Here is a 16107-nt window from a genome sequence, read left to right as displayed (position 1 = left end):
GGTGGCACACAGTTGCTTTCATCGTAATGTCCTCTTCTTCTTCTGTCTCCTGTAGACTGCGGTCTGTTGAATATGGATCGAAGTCGGGTTTCTCGCCACGTAAACGGCGGCCTGATGGGAGCCACTGTGTCGTCGATAACGTGCACTATCACAAATTCCAATACCCGGCGCCTCCACCAGAATAATGTCAGGTAGAAGTAGGTGTAATTAGATGAATGACGAACACTGACTTCACTTAACGAAGGTTTATTCAGCACTTGCACATACAAGAGCGCGGAGCGCACTGCCTCCGGCCAGAACACATACAGTATATATACAGCCACAGAACATTCCAGTACAATGATTCTTGATATTTGTGGATACTTTTAGAATGTACACGAACCGAATATAGAAATTAAAACTGTACAGTGAAGGTGAGTTTCGAACTGACGACTTTCCATACAACAGTTTAGTATCATAACCACTACACCACGGTGCTACTCAGCTTCTTCTGCGACAGTGTTATAAAACAATGTCATCCATTATACTAATGTGTCTTCTCTGAATTAAAAAGTGGGCATGAGACGTTCATTGTTCCTCCCACTTTAAATGAGATTTGTTGAGATTTTGCCGGAAATTACCCCCGCACCCCCCCCCCCCCCCCCCCCCCCCCCCGTCCTTCCCACCATTTTGAGTTCACGTAATTAACAGACGTCCCGTAATCTGATGTGTGTAGCGGACGTGTGACATTACAGACAACTGGCTCCATTGCCGCAGGGCGGTTTGTATTTGCCAGAACGGCTACAGGGCGGTGCAAAGAAGTTTTGGGGCGGACAGCTGTCAGCTTGCCGGCAGACACCCGAGCTGATTTGGAGGCAGCGCTGAGCGCAGGAACAGGGGCGGCCGTAAAGCGACCAGCAGCAGCCGTCATCGGTGTTTTCTCCGGGCGGAACGACGTTTGTATGATTCCCGGTACCGTGATCACGGGACGCGCTAAAATCGAGGAGCCGTGTGACGCGGAATTTGTCACTGAATGTAATATTACAGGAAATAAATGCATGCTAAGGAAAGACAAATGACAACTTTGGATCGCGGCTCATTGAAAATTCTACCACGTTGATTAAAACTCTTTTCGGTGTTGTACCTTGTCACTGTATAAAATACTTTACTTGTAAACTGTGAAACGAACGTATCGACCGTATTACAGCGGCCTTCATCAGGACAAGACTGGAGGAAGGACTGAGGAAATCCGTTGTAATATGGTCGAAACATTGGTTTTACGGTTTATAATTAAAGTTTTTTAGACAGTGACGCGGTACAACGTCCAGAAGAATTTTAGTCATCGTGACACCGGCCGTGGAAGCCTCCATAGTTACAAAATTCAGCCATGTTAGAAACTTCGGGGTTAAAAAGTTATTAATGTTTATTACTATTACTGTTTATAAAAATTGTAACAATTGCATCAGTTATGCAACTTACACTTATGATAAACCAAATGAAAGCGAATTCTGCCAGAAATCACACGAACAGTTTATTTTTCTAATTAATATACAAAACGTTATAAATAATATAGTTAATTTACGTAAATAGTGCCACCACTATGAAATTCTTCACATGTACACAATTGCTATTGTCAGTATGAGTACCTCTTTTTGATAATCCAACAATTTTCGACCCATATTTATTTATGCTCACGAGTAATAGAATATATAGAATTAATGTTAGGCGTTCGATACAGTTCCCCACAGTCGTTTAATGAACAAAGTAAGAGCATATGGACTATCAGACCCATTGTGTGACTGGATTGAACAGTTCCTAGATAAAGGAACGCAGCATGTCATTCTCAATGGAGAGAAGTCTTCCGACGAAAGAGCGATTTCAGGTGCGCCGCAGGGGAGTGTCGTAGCACCGTTGCTATTCACAATATACATAAATGGCCTTGTGGATGACATCGGAAGTTCACTGAGGCTTTTCGCGGATGATGCTGTGGTATATCGAGAGGTTGTAACAATGGAAAATTGTACTGAAATGCAGGAGGATCTGCAGCGAATTGACGCATGGTTCAGGGAATGGCAATTGAATCTCAATGTAGACAAGTGTAATGTGCTGCGAATACACAGAAAGAAAGATTCCTTGTCATTTAGCTACAACGTAGCAGGTCAGCAACTGGAAGCAGTTAATTCCATAAATCATCTGGGAGTAGGCATTAGGAGTGATTTAAAATGGAATGATCATATAAAGTTGATCGTCGGTAAAGCAGATGCCAGATTGAGATTCATTGGAAGAATCCTAAGGAAATGCAATCCGAAAACAAAGGAAGTAGGTTACAGTACGCTTGTTCGCCGACTGCTTGAATACTGCTCAGCAGTGTGGGATCCGTACCAGATAGGGTTGAGAGAAGAGAGAGAGAAGATCCAACGGAGAGCAGCGCGCTTCGTTACAGGATCATTTAGTAATTGCGAAAGCGTTGCGGAGATGATACATGAACTCCAGTGGAGGACTCTGCAGGAGAGACGCTCAGTAGCTCGGTACGGGCTTTTGTTGAAGTTTCGAGAACATACCTTCACTGAGGAGTCAAGCAGTATATTGCTCCCTCCTACGTATATCTCGCGAAGAGACCATGAGGATAAAATCAGAGAGATTAGAGCCCACACAGAGGCATACCGACAATCCTTCTTTCCACGAACAATACGAGACTGGAATAGAAGAGAGAAACGATAGAGGTACTCAAGGTACCCTCCGCCACACAGCGTCAGGTGGCTTGCGGAGTATGGATGTAGATGTAGATTTAGAATTTTCGACTAGAGTGATGAGCGTGGTGAAATATGCACTGACGGAAAAAATCCAACACCAAAAAATAATAGATGTAGAGTAATAAAATTTCGGCAATACTTTTTATAGGTAACATATTCAAGTAATTAACTTTGCAAGATGACAGGCTAATGTAAGCGCGAGATAAGCCATTGCATATGTCAAATGCTGGTATATTAATAAGTGCTGTAACCGCCAGAAACGTGCATGCATTGTGATGTAAATGTGCCGGATCTAAATTTGTGGGATGGAGCTCCATGTCTGTTGTACTTGGCTGCTCAATAGCGGAGCGGTTAATGCTATTTGTGGATGAAGCAGAAGTTCTCGTCCGATGATGTCCCATATGTACTCGATTGGAGACAGATCTAGTGAACGAGCAGGCCAAGGCAAGATGTTGAATCTCTGTAGGGCATGTTGGGTTACAGCAGCTATATGTGGACGAGCGTTATCCGTTTAGAAAACAACCCCTGGAATGCCATTCATGAAGGGCAGCACAGCCGGCCGGTGTGACCGAGCGGTTCTAGGGGCTTCAGTCTGGAACCACGCGACCGCTACGGTCGCAGGCTCGAATCCTGCCTCGGGCATGGGTGTGTGTGATGTCCTTAGGTTGGTTAGGTTTAAGTAGTTCTAAGTTCTAGGGGACTGATGACCTCAGATGTTAAGTCCCATAGTGCTCAGAGCCATTTGAACCAAGGGCAGCACAACAGGTCGAATTTCCACATTGACGTACAATTTCGCTGTGAGGATGCGAGGGATAACGACGAGACTGCTCCTGCTGTCATACGAAATCGCACCCTGAGACCATAACTCCAGGTTTAGGTTCAGTGTATGTTGCACGCATACAGGTTGATTACAGACCCTCAACTGGACTCCTTATAACCACAGCCATCGCTGGCACAGAGGCAGAACCAGCTTTCACGAGAAAACACAAGACCCCTCAGTCCTGCCCTCCAGGGAGCTGTCGCTTGACACCACTGAAGTCGCAAATGGCGATGGTTTGGGGTCAGTGGAAAGCACGCGACAGAGCGTCTGGCTCGGAGCTGTCCTTGCAGTAACAGACTTGTAGCAGTGTCACTGCGCTGCTAAATGCTGCTGAAATTGCTGCTGCAGATGCAGTACCATGCGCCAGAGCCACTCGCCGAACACAATGGTCTTCCTTCTCAGTAGTGCCACGTAACCGTCTGAAGCTCGGTCTTCTCGTGACCACCGCTGTTATTAATGATGTACGGTGGCTACATTCCTGCCAAGTCTGTCTACAGTATCGCAGAAGGAACATTCAGTTTTTTCTCGTAGCCCTGTTACACAACCTTGTTCAAACTCAGTCAGTTGTTGATATGGCGTCTTTGCCGCCTTGAAAGCATTCTTGACTAACATGGACTCGCCATGTACAATCTTAAAGATAACTAATGCTCACGAGCGCTACAGCGTGTATTTAAAGCAAACCCGATTTGCATCCTCATAGTGGCGCTACTTGCGCCAGTGTTATGCAAATGGCACGAAATCTGAACAGACATAATCTTTCAGATGTACACTACTGGCCATTAAAATTGCTACACCAAGAAGAAATGCAGATGATAAACGGGTATTCATTGGACAAATATATTACTGACATGTGATTACATTTTCATGCAATTTGGGTGGATAGATCCTGAGAAATCAGTACCCAGAACAACCACCTCTGGGCATTCAGTCAAACAGAGCTTTGATGGCGTGTACAGGTACAGCAGCCCATGCAGCTTCAACACGATACCACAGTTCATCAAGAGTAGTGACTTGCTTATTGTGACGAGCCAATTGCTCAGCCACCACTGACCAGACGTTTTCAGTTGGTGAGAGATCTGGAGAATGTGCTGTCCAGAGCAGCAGTCGAACATTTTCTGTATCCAGAAAGGCCCATACAGGACCTGCAACATGTGGTCGTGCATTATCCTGCTCAAACGTAGGGTTTCGCAGGGTTCGAATGAAGGGTAGAGCCACGGGTCGTAAAACATCTGAAATGTAACATCCACTGTTCAAAGTGCCGTCAATGCGAACAAGTGGTGACCGAGAAGTGTAACCAATGGCACCCCGTACGATCACGCCGGGTTGTAAATAGGCTGTTTAGGTTTTTTATTGGTAACGCCACGTAGCGCTGTGTATGAAAATCACTGGCTGTGCTGAGTGCAGTCTGTGGCTGGTTTGCATTGTTGTTTGTTATTGTAGTGCTGGGCAGCTGGATGTGAACAGCGCGTAGCGTTGCGCAGTTGGAGGTGAGCCGCCAGTAGTGGTGGATGTGGGGAGAGAAATGGCGGAGTTTTGAGAGCGGATGCTGACGCTGACGCTGCACTGGTGAGGGTTGACCCTCGGCTTGAGACGGAAGTTCTAGCGCGGGAGCGCTTCGCCTTCGTCATGGCGGTGTGGTGAGTGGAGTCTTGACGGTAGAGAACGGCATGGCGGTGTGCATGTTGCTTTTTTTTCCGAAAGATGAAAGGATAGTCAGAGGGATAGTTAGAGAGTCGGAAAACGAACGGCCGAAATGGCTGGCCGGTGGGGTAGAAGGCCCACGCTGATGTATGAGGATGAAGCTCTCGCACTGCATGGCTACCGGGGGTACTGAAACAGGATTTTGGGGGTTTCGCCCAGCTCTTCGAGGCGGGAGAGTTCAGCCAATAGTTCCCAGTCGTTTTGCGTGAAGATGGGATGTTTGTTAAGGAGAATTAACTCCTTCTTGGTCAAGAAATTGAGCCACCTGAGCTGATACTTGGTAAAGTGATGAGGGTGATGGGGGAGGGGAGGCCGAGCACCTTTACATATGTAGGGGTACGGTTGGTCAAAGAAGGGGTAAGACCCGTCCTGGAGCGACGCCACAAGGCCCTTAAGGAAAGGCACTACCTCGCGGGCAGCCGGGAAAAGGGGTTGCTGCAACCTCTTGAGGATTGACGGCTCTACCTGGGAGGAGGCGATCGTTGCCACAGCACGTTGACCGGCAGACGTCGTAACTGAGTGGGACGACGGTGGCGGCACACCGTCGGTTTCCATAGGCGCAACCACCTGCGTTGCGGCACGGGATGGAGCGGCGGTTGTCGGCATGGCCGCATCGACCCCCACCGGCCGTCTCACGGGGGGGGGGGGGGGGGGGGGGGGGGGGCGGGGGGCGGCGGCGGAAACCGCCGACGTCTGCTGGGGGTGCTGCAACCTCTTGACGAGTGACTGCTCCAGGGGAGGAGTCGATCGCTGCCACAGCACGGTGGCCTGCAGACGTCGTAACTGAGTGGGACGTCTGTGGCGGCACATCGTCGGTTTCCATAGGCGCAACAACTTGCGTCGCGCCAGCGGACGGAGCGGCGGTTGTCTGCGGGGCCGCATCGACCCCCACCGGCCGTGTCACGGGGAGAGGGGGGCGGGGGGCGGCGGCGGAAACCGCCGACGTCTTCTTGATGGCTCGCAGCTCATCGCGCAGCTGCTGGAGCTGGCGATGTACGGCCGTGAGCTCCTCCTTCAGTGCGGCCCTTTCGGCCGCAAAGGCGGCTTGGAAGCCGGCCATAGCGTGGTCGGTGGCGGCTTCAAGGCGGCGCGGCTCGCACCCCTCGCCGGAGCGGGGGGGCGGGGCGGCCGACGTGGCGCGTGACGCCGCCGCAGGACGTGGTGCGGCGGACAGACGGCGTAACTCCCGGAGGTAGCCGCAGCTACGCGAGTTTGCGGCGTGTGACCCGCCACAGTTCGCGCACCTGCTGGCCACTCCACGAGGCTTCGTACAACTGCGGGTGTCGTGAGCCGCCGCGCACTTCAAGCACGCGACGGCGTTCGTGCACTCCCGCGCGGCATGCCCCAGCTGCTGGCAATTGTAGCACTGGAGGCCCTTCCTGTTCTGCTGCCTGGGCCTGCGCTTTGGCTGCCGATGGCGGCGGCCGGTGAATCCCAACGCATGGATGAGAGTGTCTAGTGCGGCGGCAATCTGCTTCACAGCCATAGCGTTACGTGCGCGGTGACAGTAGCAAGTGTGTCGCAGCGAGTAGAGCAGCGGAATACTAACTCGGTATTGAGAGCGGATGATCTGGACGTGTGTCCATCAGAGACAGTAAAGACTGGATGTCATGAACTGCTATATATTATGACCTTTGAACACTATAAAGGTAAATACATTGTTTGTTCTCTATCAAAATCTTTCATTTGCTAACTATGCCTATCAGTAGTTAGTGCCTTCAGTAGTTTGAATCTTTTATTTAGCTGGCAGTAGTGGCGCTCGCTGTATTGCAGTAGTTCGAGTAACGAAGACTTTTGTGAGGTAAGTGATTTGTGAAAGGTATAGTTTAATGTTAGCCAGGGCCATTCTTTTGTAGGGATTATTGAAAGTCAGATTGCGTTGCGCTGAAAATATTGTGTGTCAGTTTAGTGTTGATCACAATAGGTAAAGAGCGAAATGTCTGAGTACGTTCAGTTCTGCTCAGCTGTTTGAAAATCAAATAATGTAAGAGGTTTATCAGCACAGTAATTCACTAATTTTTCTAAGGGGACGTTTCAGGGTGATACGCCAGAGGGCGATGACGAATCCACGCTTCCAATGTGCGTTCACCGCGATGTCGCCAAACACGGATGCGACCATCATGAGGCTATAAACAGAACCTGGATTCATCCGAAAATATGACGTTTTGCCATTCGTGCACCCACTTTCGTCGTTGAGTACACCAACGTAGGCGCTCCTGTCTGTGATGCAACGTCAAGGGTAACCGCAGCCATGGTCTCCGAGCTGATAGTCCATGCTGCTGCAAACGTCATCGAACTGTTCGTGCAGATGGTTGTTGTCTTGCAAACGTCCCCATCTGTTGACTCAGGGATCGAGACGTGGCTGCACGATCCGTTACAGCCATGCGGATAAGATGCCTGTCATCTCGACTGCTAGTTATAGGAGGCCGTTGGGATCCAGCACGGCGTTCCGTATTACCCTCCTGAAGCCACCGATTCCATATTCTGCTAACAGTCGTTGGATCTCGACCAACGCAAGCAGCAATGTAGCGATACGATAAACCGCAATCGCGATAGGCTACAATCTGACCTTTATAAAAGTCGGAAACGTGATGGTACGCATTTCTCCATCATCACAACAACGTTTCACGAGGCAACGCCGGTCAATGGCTGTTTGTGTATGAGAAATAGGTTGTAAACTTTCCTCATGTCAGCATGTTGTAGGTGTCGCCACCGACGCCAACCTTGTGTGAATGCTCTGAAAAGCTAATTGTAGTGTTGGCAGAAGAGCCAACACTGTGTTTCTAGAGGAGGCCGAAATGCACGCGTTTAATTACACGCTGACTGGCGTGAGGTCTGGAACAGGACAATATCTTGACAATTGTAATAAAGTACGAAAATCTTGTAATACTTAACTTTAATCCATAATCGTAGAACGTCTCTCTTGATGATACATGTTTCACATAATAAATATCAATTGAATACGGCGCCTTGCTAGGTCGTAGCAAATGACGTAGCTGAAGGCTATGCTAACTATCGTCTCGGCAAATGAGAGCGTAGTTGTCAGTGAACCTTTCCTAACAAAGTCGGCTGTACAACTGGGGCGAGTGCCAGGACGTCTCACTAGACCTGCCGTGTGGTGACGCGAGGTCTGCAATCACTGACAGTGGCGACACGCAGGCCTGGCGTATACTAATGGACCGCGGCCGATTTAAAGGCTACCACCTAGCAAGTGTGGTGTCTGACGGTGACACCACACTAATGATTTGCATATTAGAGCATCTTCTTCCTGTCGGTTAAATTTCGCGTCTGTAGCACGTTATATTCATGGTGCAGCAATTTTAATGGCCAGTAGTGTAGAAACACGCCTACCAAATTTCATTAATGTTGCACAATTATTTCTTGGTGTAGCGGTATTTCTCAGTCAGTGTATGTTTAAGATTTATTTGAAGTTATTAAAATAATGCACAGTTGTTTTATTAAGAGGTCACAAAATGACCCCAAAAATTTATCGTTTGTTTTTTATGTGTATTTATGGGAAATTATTGTATAAATTCTAAATGGTGGTCAGGGTGAACGTATCAAGTGGTAGTCATGTGACAGAACCTTTAAATAAACGTGCACCGTTGAGCACAAACATCTGTCATCTTCGCCCGCTCATCGTGGATCATTGGCCTTAAGTCTGTCGGCTGGGGTTTTCTGTGGTAAAGTTCTGGGCGGCGTGTGTGCTGCGAATGCTTCGCTATGTGATAGTGGCGACTTGGAATCGTTTTTGTGGACGCATGGGATGAAAACTTGTAAATTTCTGTGCTCTCGTTTCAATCTCTCGAGTCATTTAGTAAATGACGAGCTCTAGCATGCGCGAACTTTAGTATCATTTTTACTGTTGCAGCAATGAACTTGTAAAAATTTACCACTTTTCACTGATTTAAATTGTATGATGGACTTCGGCAGCATTAGTTGGAACAACATTTATGGTTATGCAATTTAGGTTCGTTGTGAACGACAGTGAGAGTTCATGCTAACGAACATTAAGACGTCGTCACGGTTTTAACGAGTTCATTGCACTGATTAGAGTATTTATTTAGCACAAGCCGTTGGCTGGAAACGCTCTATTTGCACGAAGTGATTACGAATTTGCACTGTTGTTTAAATACTGACTAGTTATTCACTGAATTTGTTTGTACCCGGCCATCATTTACATACATTCTGCATTCCTGAAATAAATGTTTAGATCAAATTGCAAAACAATCTGATTCAGGCAATATTATTGTCGAGCTTTTGACCAACAATTCCAACCTTGGTTCAGCTACTTATTTATTTCGCTAATTTGTCTCATTATTAGGATAAATGAACATTATAGTGTAAAATTTTTGGGCTATAGAGCGACTGTGTACGGCAGCTCGCTATTGACGATGTCGAGCCACGCTAAAAATTATTGGCCGTATGCACGCATTTTGTTGGCACGTTCTACAGCTTCGTGATTATTTATCTCTAAACTGATACACGGTGTGAGGGAGCAGAAAAGTCCCACGGGTGGAGTCGTAGACGGACATTTTGTATTGTGACGGCCAAATGTAAGAGGTTTTTATTAAAATATGGAAGAAATAAACTGGATTCCTGTATCTTTTCATTTATAGTTTTACATAAAGCTTACTGAGTCTAGAAATATTCTCCTAAACGCAGGAAACGTCATACCTAAAGACTAACTGTGCCAGCTACGTGAAGAACCGGTAATGGACATCGATGAAAAGTTAATTGAGATACACAACCAAAAATATGCAGACAAATCTGAAGAAACCTTCTAATACTAATATCGTTTCTGGTTCTCAAGGTACTGAAAAGTGTTCACGCGAACCATTTCAGTACAACAGTGAGTTTTATTGAGAATTGTCTTCACTTCGGCTTTGTCCTCATTGAAAGAAATTAAGTTTGAAGACGCCGTTCCCGTTTGCCTACCTTAAAAAATTAACAGTCACGGACAGAATAAATCAGTTTATTACCTCGCACGAACAACAACTCGCAAGTTCTCGTATTTGATTGGCAGAGTTACCCCATAGTTCGATCTTTCTTCGAAATTTTCGACTCAGTCGTTTTCTGACCAGGATTTCTGAACTCAAATGAATATCCATCGTTCCACAGAGTTTTTATGATCAGCATAGTAACGCCCTGTATAAGAATCAAGGATGCCAACTGTACAGAACAACACAATAACGGTTATTTGTGGAATGGCGTTGAGGATTGTACGTCTACCGGAAGATGCGTTTGACCATACAGTGACAATGCTTTGTCCTGACGAGTAGTGAATGATAGCGGGCTCCCTATCCTCCTCAAATTAAACAGGTCTGCTGTCACTTTGCAAGTTAAACTTGAAGTCGTCCGTGAATTTGGTCGCCCTCTATTGATCTTCAGTCCAGTGCACGTGCTAGCGCTCACATTGCAAACTCGGGACAATGAGTGGCACCCATCAGTCTGATTGCCTCCCAAACACACCTTTGTGGTGAAGCCTTCTGCGTACAGTACTCGATGACATTCAAGGGCAGCAGCAAGAGCAGTCGTGGTTTCAGTAGGACAACAGTCCTATTGTTTGTACCGCTTAACGTTAGATATCTGCCAATGGTGAGTGCTGTGTCCCGCAGACGCTCTTCGATGAGATATTTCGATTACAAACATACGCATAGAAACTGTTTCCACAGTCTATAAACTACGGATGACCAATATTTAACTATTTGAAAAGCTATATCTGAGTCATGCCTAAAATCAGTCAATAGTCTTCTATCGAAGTGCGTCCGGTAAGTGGACCCTCGGGGGTATTTGAACAAATTAACGATCTCTGATGCCGCCTCTCACTGCCACAGCAGCAACTGCCGCCGATCTACTCTGAAACAAAAAGTTATCTCCTATGTACAGGTGACACGAGACAACTTTAGCTCTACTGATTTCTTTCTGTTCGTCAACATTCGCGTCAATTTCGTTATGTTTTCCTGAATAATTGCGGGTTGTGTGATTTTTCTGTTTTTATGTAAACCAATGTCGTGGAAAAAAGTTGCGAAATCTTCTTGCGATGTAATACTGTATAATAACATTAACTTGTACATTTGGTACAAGTATATCGTATTCTCGTTAAAAATGACAATAAAACGAAGAAATGTATACTAGTGAAATATTACCTGAAACAATGACCCCTACAAAAGGCTTCTGGCGGCTCTCAGCAACTCTCCGGATGGACTGTATTTGACAGTGGTATACCAGTCAGGTTCCTTTCAGAGTATGCAGACACAATAGCGCCTTTCTTAGCAATCACATACAACCGCTCACTTGACGAAAGGTCTGTTCCTAAAGACTGGAAACTAGCACAGGTCCCACCAGTATTCAAGAAAGGAAATAGGAGTAACCCATTGAATTACAGACCCATATCACTGACCTCAATTGCAGTAAGGTTTTGGAGCATATACTGTACTCGAACATTATGATTCACCTTTAAGAAAATGACTTATTGATATATAACCACCACGGATTCAGAAAATATCGTTCTTGTGCAACACAGCTAGCTCTTTCTTCCCATGAAGTAATGAGTGCTGTCGACAAGGGATCTCAGATCGATTCCGTATTCCTTTTGATACCGTTCCTCACAAGCAACTATTAATCAAATTGCGTGCATATGAAGTATCGTCTCAGTTGTGTGACTGGATTCGTGATTTCTTCTCAGAGAGGTCACAGTTCGTAGTGATAGACGGTAAATCATCGAGTAGAACAGAAGTGATATCTGGCGTTACGCAAGGTAGAGTCATAGGCCCTCTGTTGTTCCTGATTTATACACTACTGGCCATTAAAATTGCTACACCACGAAGATGACGTGCTACAGATGCGAAATTCAACTGACAGGAAGAAGATTCTGTGATATGCAAATGATTAGCTTTTCGGGGCATTCACACAAGGTTGGCGCCGGTGGCGACACCTACAAGATGCTGACATGGGGAAAGTTTCCAACCGATTTCTCATACACAAACAGTCGTTGACTGGCGTTGCCTGGTGAAACGTTGTTGTGATGCCTCGTGTAAGGAGGAGAAATGCGTAGTATCACGTTTCCGACTTTGATAAAGGTCGGATTGTAGCCTATCGCGATTGCGGTTTATCGTATCACATTTGCTGATCGCGTTGGTCGAGATCCACTGACTGTTAGCAGAATATGGAATCGGTGGGTTCAGGAGGGTAATACGGAACGCCGTGGTGGATCCCAACCGCCTCGTAATCACTATCAGTCGAAATGACAGGCATCTTATCCGCATGGCTGTAACGGATCGTGCAGCCACGTCTCGATCACTGAGTCAACAGATGGGGACGTTTGCAAGACAACAACAATCTGCACGAACAATTGGACGACGTTTGCAGCAGCATGGACCATCAGCTAGGATACCATGGCTTCGGTTACCCTTGACGCTGCATCACAGACAGGAGCGCCTGCGATGGTGTACTCAACGACGAACCTGGGTGCATGAATGACAAAACGTCATTTTTTCGGATGAATCCAGGTTCTGTTTACAGCATCATGATGGTCGCATCCGTGTTTGGCGACATAGCGGTGAACGCACATTGGAAGCGTGTATTCGTCATCGCCATACTGGCGTATCACCCGGCGTGATGGTATGGGGTGCCATTGGTTAAACGTCTCGGTCACCTCTTGTTCGCATTGACGGCAATTTGAACAGTGGACATTACATTTAAGATGTGTTACGACCCGTGGCTCTACCATTCATTTGATCCCTTCGAATCCCTACATTTCAGCAGGATAATGCACGATCGCATATTGCAGGTCCTGTACGGGCCTTTCTGGATACAGAAAATGTTCGACTGCTGCCCTGCCCAGCACATTCTCCAGATCTCTCACTAATTGAAAACGTCTGGTCAATGGTGGCCGAGCAACTGGCTCGTCACAATACGCCAGTCACTGCTCTTGATGAACTGTGGTATCGTGTTGAAGCTGCATCCAAGCTCTGTCTGACTCAATGCCCAGGTGTATCAAGGCCGTTATTAGGGCCAGAGGTGGTTGTTCTGGGTACTGATTTCTCAGGATCTATGCACCCAAATTGCGTGAAAATGTAATCACTTGTCAGTTCTAGTATAATGTATTTGTCCAATGAATACCCGTTTATCATCTGCATTTCTTCTTGGTGTAGCAATTTTAATGGCCAGTAGTGTATAAATGATGTAGTTGATGATCTGAGCAGCCCCCTTAGATTGTTGGCAGATGATCTTGTAGTTTACCGTCTAATAAAATCATCAGACGATCAATTCCAATTACAAAATGATCTAGAAAGAATTTCTGTATGGTGTGGAAAGTGACAATTAGCACTAAACAAAGAAAAGTGCGAGGGCATCCATATGGGTACTAAAAGAAATCCGATAAATTTTGGGAATACGATAAATCGCACAAATCTAAGGGATGTCAGTTCCACTAAATACCTAGGAATTACAATTACGAGCAACTTAAATTGGAAAGACGACACAGATAATAATGTGGGGAAGGCGAAACAAAGACTGCGATTTGTTGGCAGAACACTGAGAAGATGCGACAAACCCACTAAAGAAACAGCCTACATTACACTTGTCCGTCCTCTGGCTGAATATTGCTGCGCGGTGTGGGATCCTTACCAGGCAGGGTTGTCGAAGGACATCGAAAAAGTGCAAAGAAGGGCAGCTCGTTTCGTGTTATCGCGCAATAGGGGTGAGAGTGTCACTGATATGATACGCGAGTTGGGGTGGCAGTCACTGAAACAAAGGCGGTTTTCTTTTCGGCGAGATCTATTTGCGAAATATTAGTCACCAACTTTCTCTTCCGAATGTGAAAATATTTTGTTGACACCCACCTACGTAGGTTCAAAAATGGCTCTGAGCACTATGGGACTTCACATCTGTGGTCATCTGTCCCCTAGAACTTAGAACTACTTAAACCTAACTAAGCTAAGGACACCACATACACCCATGCCCGAGGCAGGATTCGAACCTGCGACCGTAGCGGTCACGCGGTTCCAGACTGACGCGCCTAGAACCGCTTGGCCACAGGGGCCGGCCCACCTACGTAGGGAGAAATGATAATAAAATAAGAGAAATCAGAGCTCGAATGGAAAGATTTAGGTGTTCCTTTTTCCCGCGCCCCATTCGAGAGTGGAATGGTAGAGAAGTAGTATGAAAATGGTTCAATGAACCCTCTGCCAGGCACTTAAGTGTGAATTGCAGAGTAACCATGTAGATGTAGATGTAGACAATTCACAGGAGGGTGTTTGTGATGTTACACAAAATTAAAAACTAATTTTAAGTAAACGTACATAGTTTTCAGGAATGTGGAGCGTCGGAGTAGCAGGTGGAAAAGTACGGCTGAAATAAATTCCAAATATAGGCCGCAGTACTGGAAAATGCAGTATGCGTGTTTGTCGGTGTGAGGAGGAGGAGGAGATTAGTGTTTAACGTCCCATCGACAACGAGGTCATTAGAGACGGAGCACAAGCTCGGGTTAGGGAAGGATGGGGAAGGAAATCGGCCGTGCCCTTTCAAAGGAACCATCCCGGCATTTGCCTGAAGTGATATAGGGAAATCACGGAAAACCTAAATCAGGATGGCCGGACGCGGAATTGAACCGTCGTCCTTCCGAATGCGAGGTGTTTGTCGGTGTACTCACTCGTGCAGTTCTCGGCATTTCACTTCGTACTCTGCTTTCAGCTGCGCCATCTCAGCCCTCAGCACTGCTAGAGTTGTTTTAGTGTCAACGAGTGAGCTCTGCAGCTCACTGTTGGTGTCTTTGTCTGTGTGACGGAGGTTTTTAGCTGCTTCTTGCTTCTTGCTCAGGACTGCATTTACCTGAAAATATAAATATGTTGCAAAGTATCAGAACACAGTACTCACACACAGGCACAATTAACACGTGCATGAGTCGTGGCTTATGTGTGAAATTCCTAATACAAGAGTAGTGGGTGTCGTAAGATGATATTATAACACTGCAATAACATTCTAAATTGTTGCAATGATATTCTAAACTGTAGCAGTATATGTAAATAACACTCTTTAATCCACAGATGTTCTACAACTGAAACGCCGTATGCGTTAGTTACAGTGCAGAAAGCATCTCGTGACTCAAAATTGGCAGAAGACGTGAAAAATTCAAAAAGAATTACTATTATTACTTTGCGATGCGCACCAAAAACGCTTAGTAGATCGGGTTTTCCCTTATTGACGAAAAACGTATTGTCAGAATAATTATATGTTCACGTATTTTTATGAATCATGGTGCTCTGTAGCTTATATAAATTCTTGGAGTATCTGATATCAAGGAATACCTCTCATGTACGTTAAAAACTTCAATGTTCGGTCGGTTTCAGCCTCAGTCCACTATCATGGAATTTGATAGAGGATAAAGTACAAAAGTCCATTAAACAAATTGTAAAACCTTTCAGGGAACAACAAAATATTGGTACGGGACTCATAAAGTATGTTGTCATTCGATCCGGTAAGTATCTTCGTTACGTAACTAATCCGGTGGGATTCATACAGGTGGTATCGCAAATAACTGTAAGTATCACATACACTATCTGTATCCTGACACCTTTTAGTGGGCATTAATGTGGGATATGTTCACCATTCGCCTTTATGACGGTTTGAACTCTGCTCGGAACACTGTCAGTGAGATGTCTGAACGTCAGTGGAAGATTGGCAGCCTATTCTTCCTCAAGAGCCGAAACCATAGGTCGCTGAAGTCTGGAGCGAATTCGACGTATTAACTCATCCCAAAGATGTTGCATTGGGTTCAGGTCGGGCAGGCCAGTGCAATTCAGGAACGTTCTTGTCGAAAAACCATTGCCTCACAGATGCTAGTTTATGAGA

General features: G+C 46.1%; 1 protein-coding gene across 1 annotated transcript in view; it reads right to left on the bottom strand.

Annotated features, from left to right (window-relative positions):
- Window positions 1-16107, bottom strand: part of LOC126470751 (ras and EF-hand domain-containing protein-like) — a 379970-nt gene that overhangs the window by 157149 nt on the left and 206714 nt on the right. The window contains exon 4 of the mRNA XM_050098757.1: window positions 14909-15087. Coding sequence (XP_049954714.1) covers window positions 14909-15087 — 179 coding nt within the window. The remainder of the gene's footprint in view (window positions 1-14908; window positions 15088-16107) is intronic.

This window comes from Schistocerca serialis, chromosome 3, assembly GCF_023864345.2.
Source record: "Schistocerca serialis cubense isolate TAMUIC-IGC-003099 chromosome 3, iqSchSeri2.2, whole genome shotgun sequence".
Taxonomy (NCBI): Eukaryota; Metazoa; Arthropoda; class Insecta; order Orthoptera; family Acrididae; genus Schistocerca; species Schistocerca serialis.
This window is presented reverse-complemented; position numbering and strand designations above follow the sequence as displayed.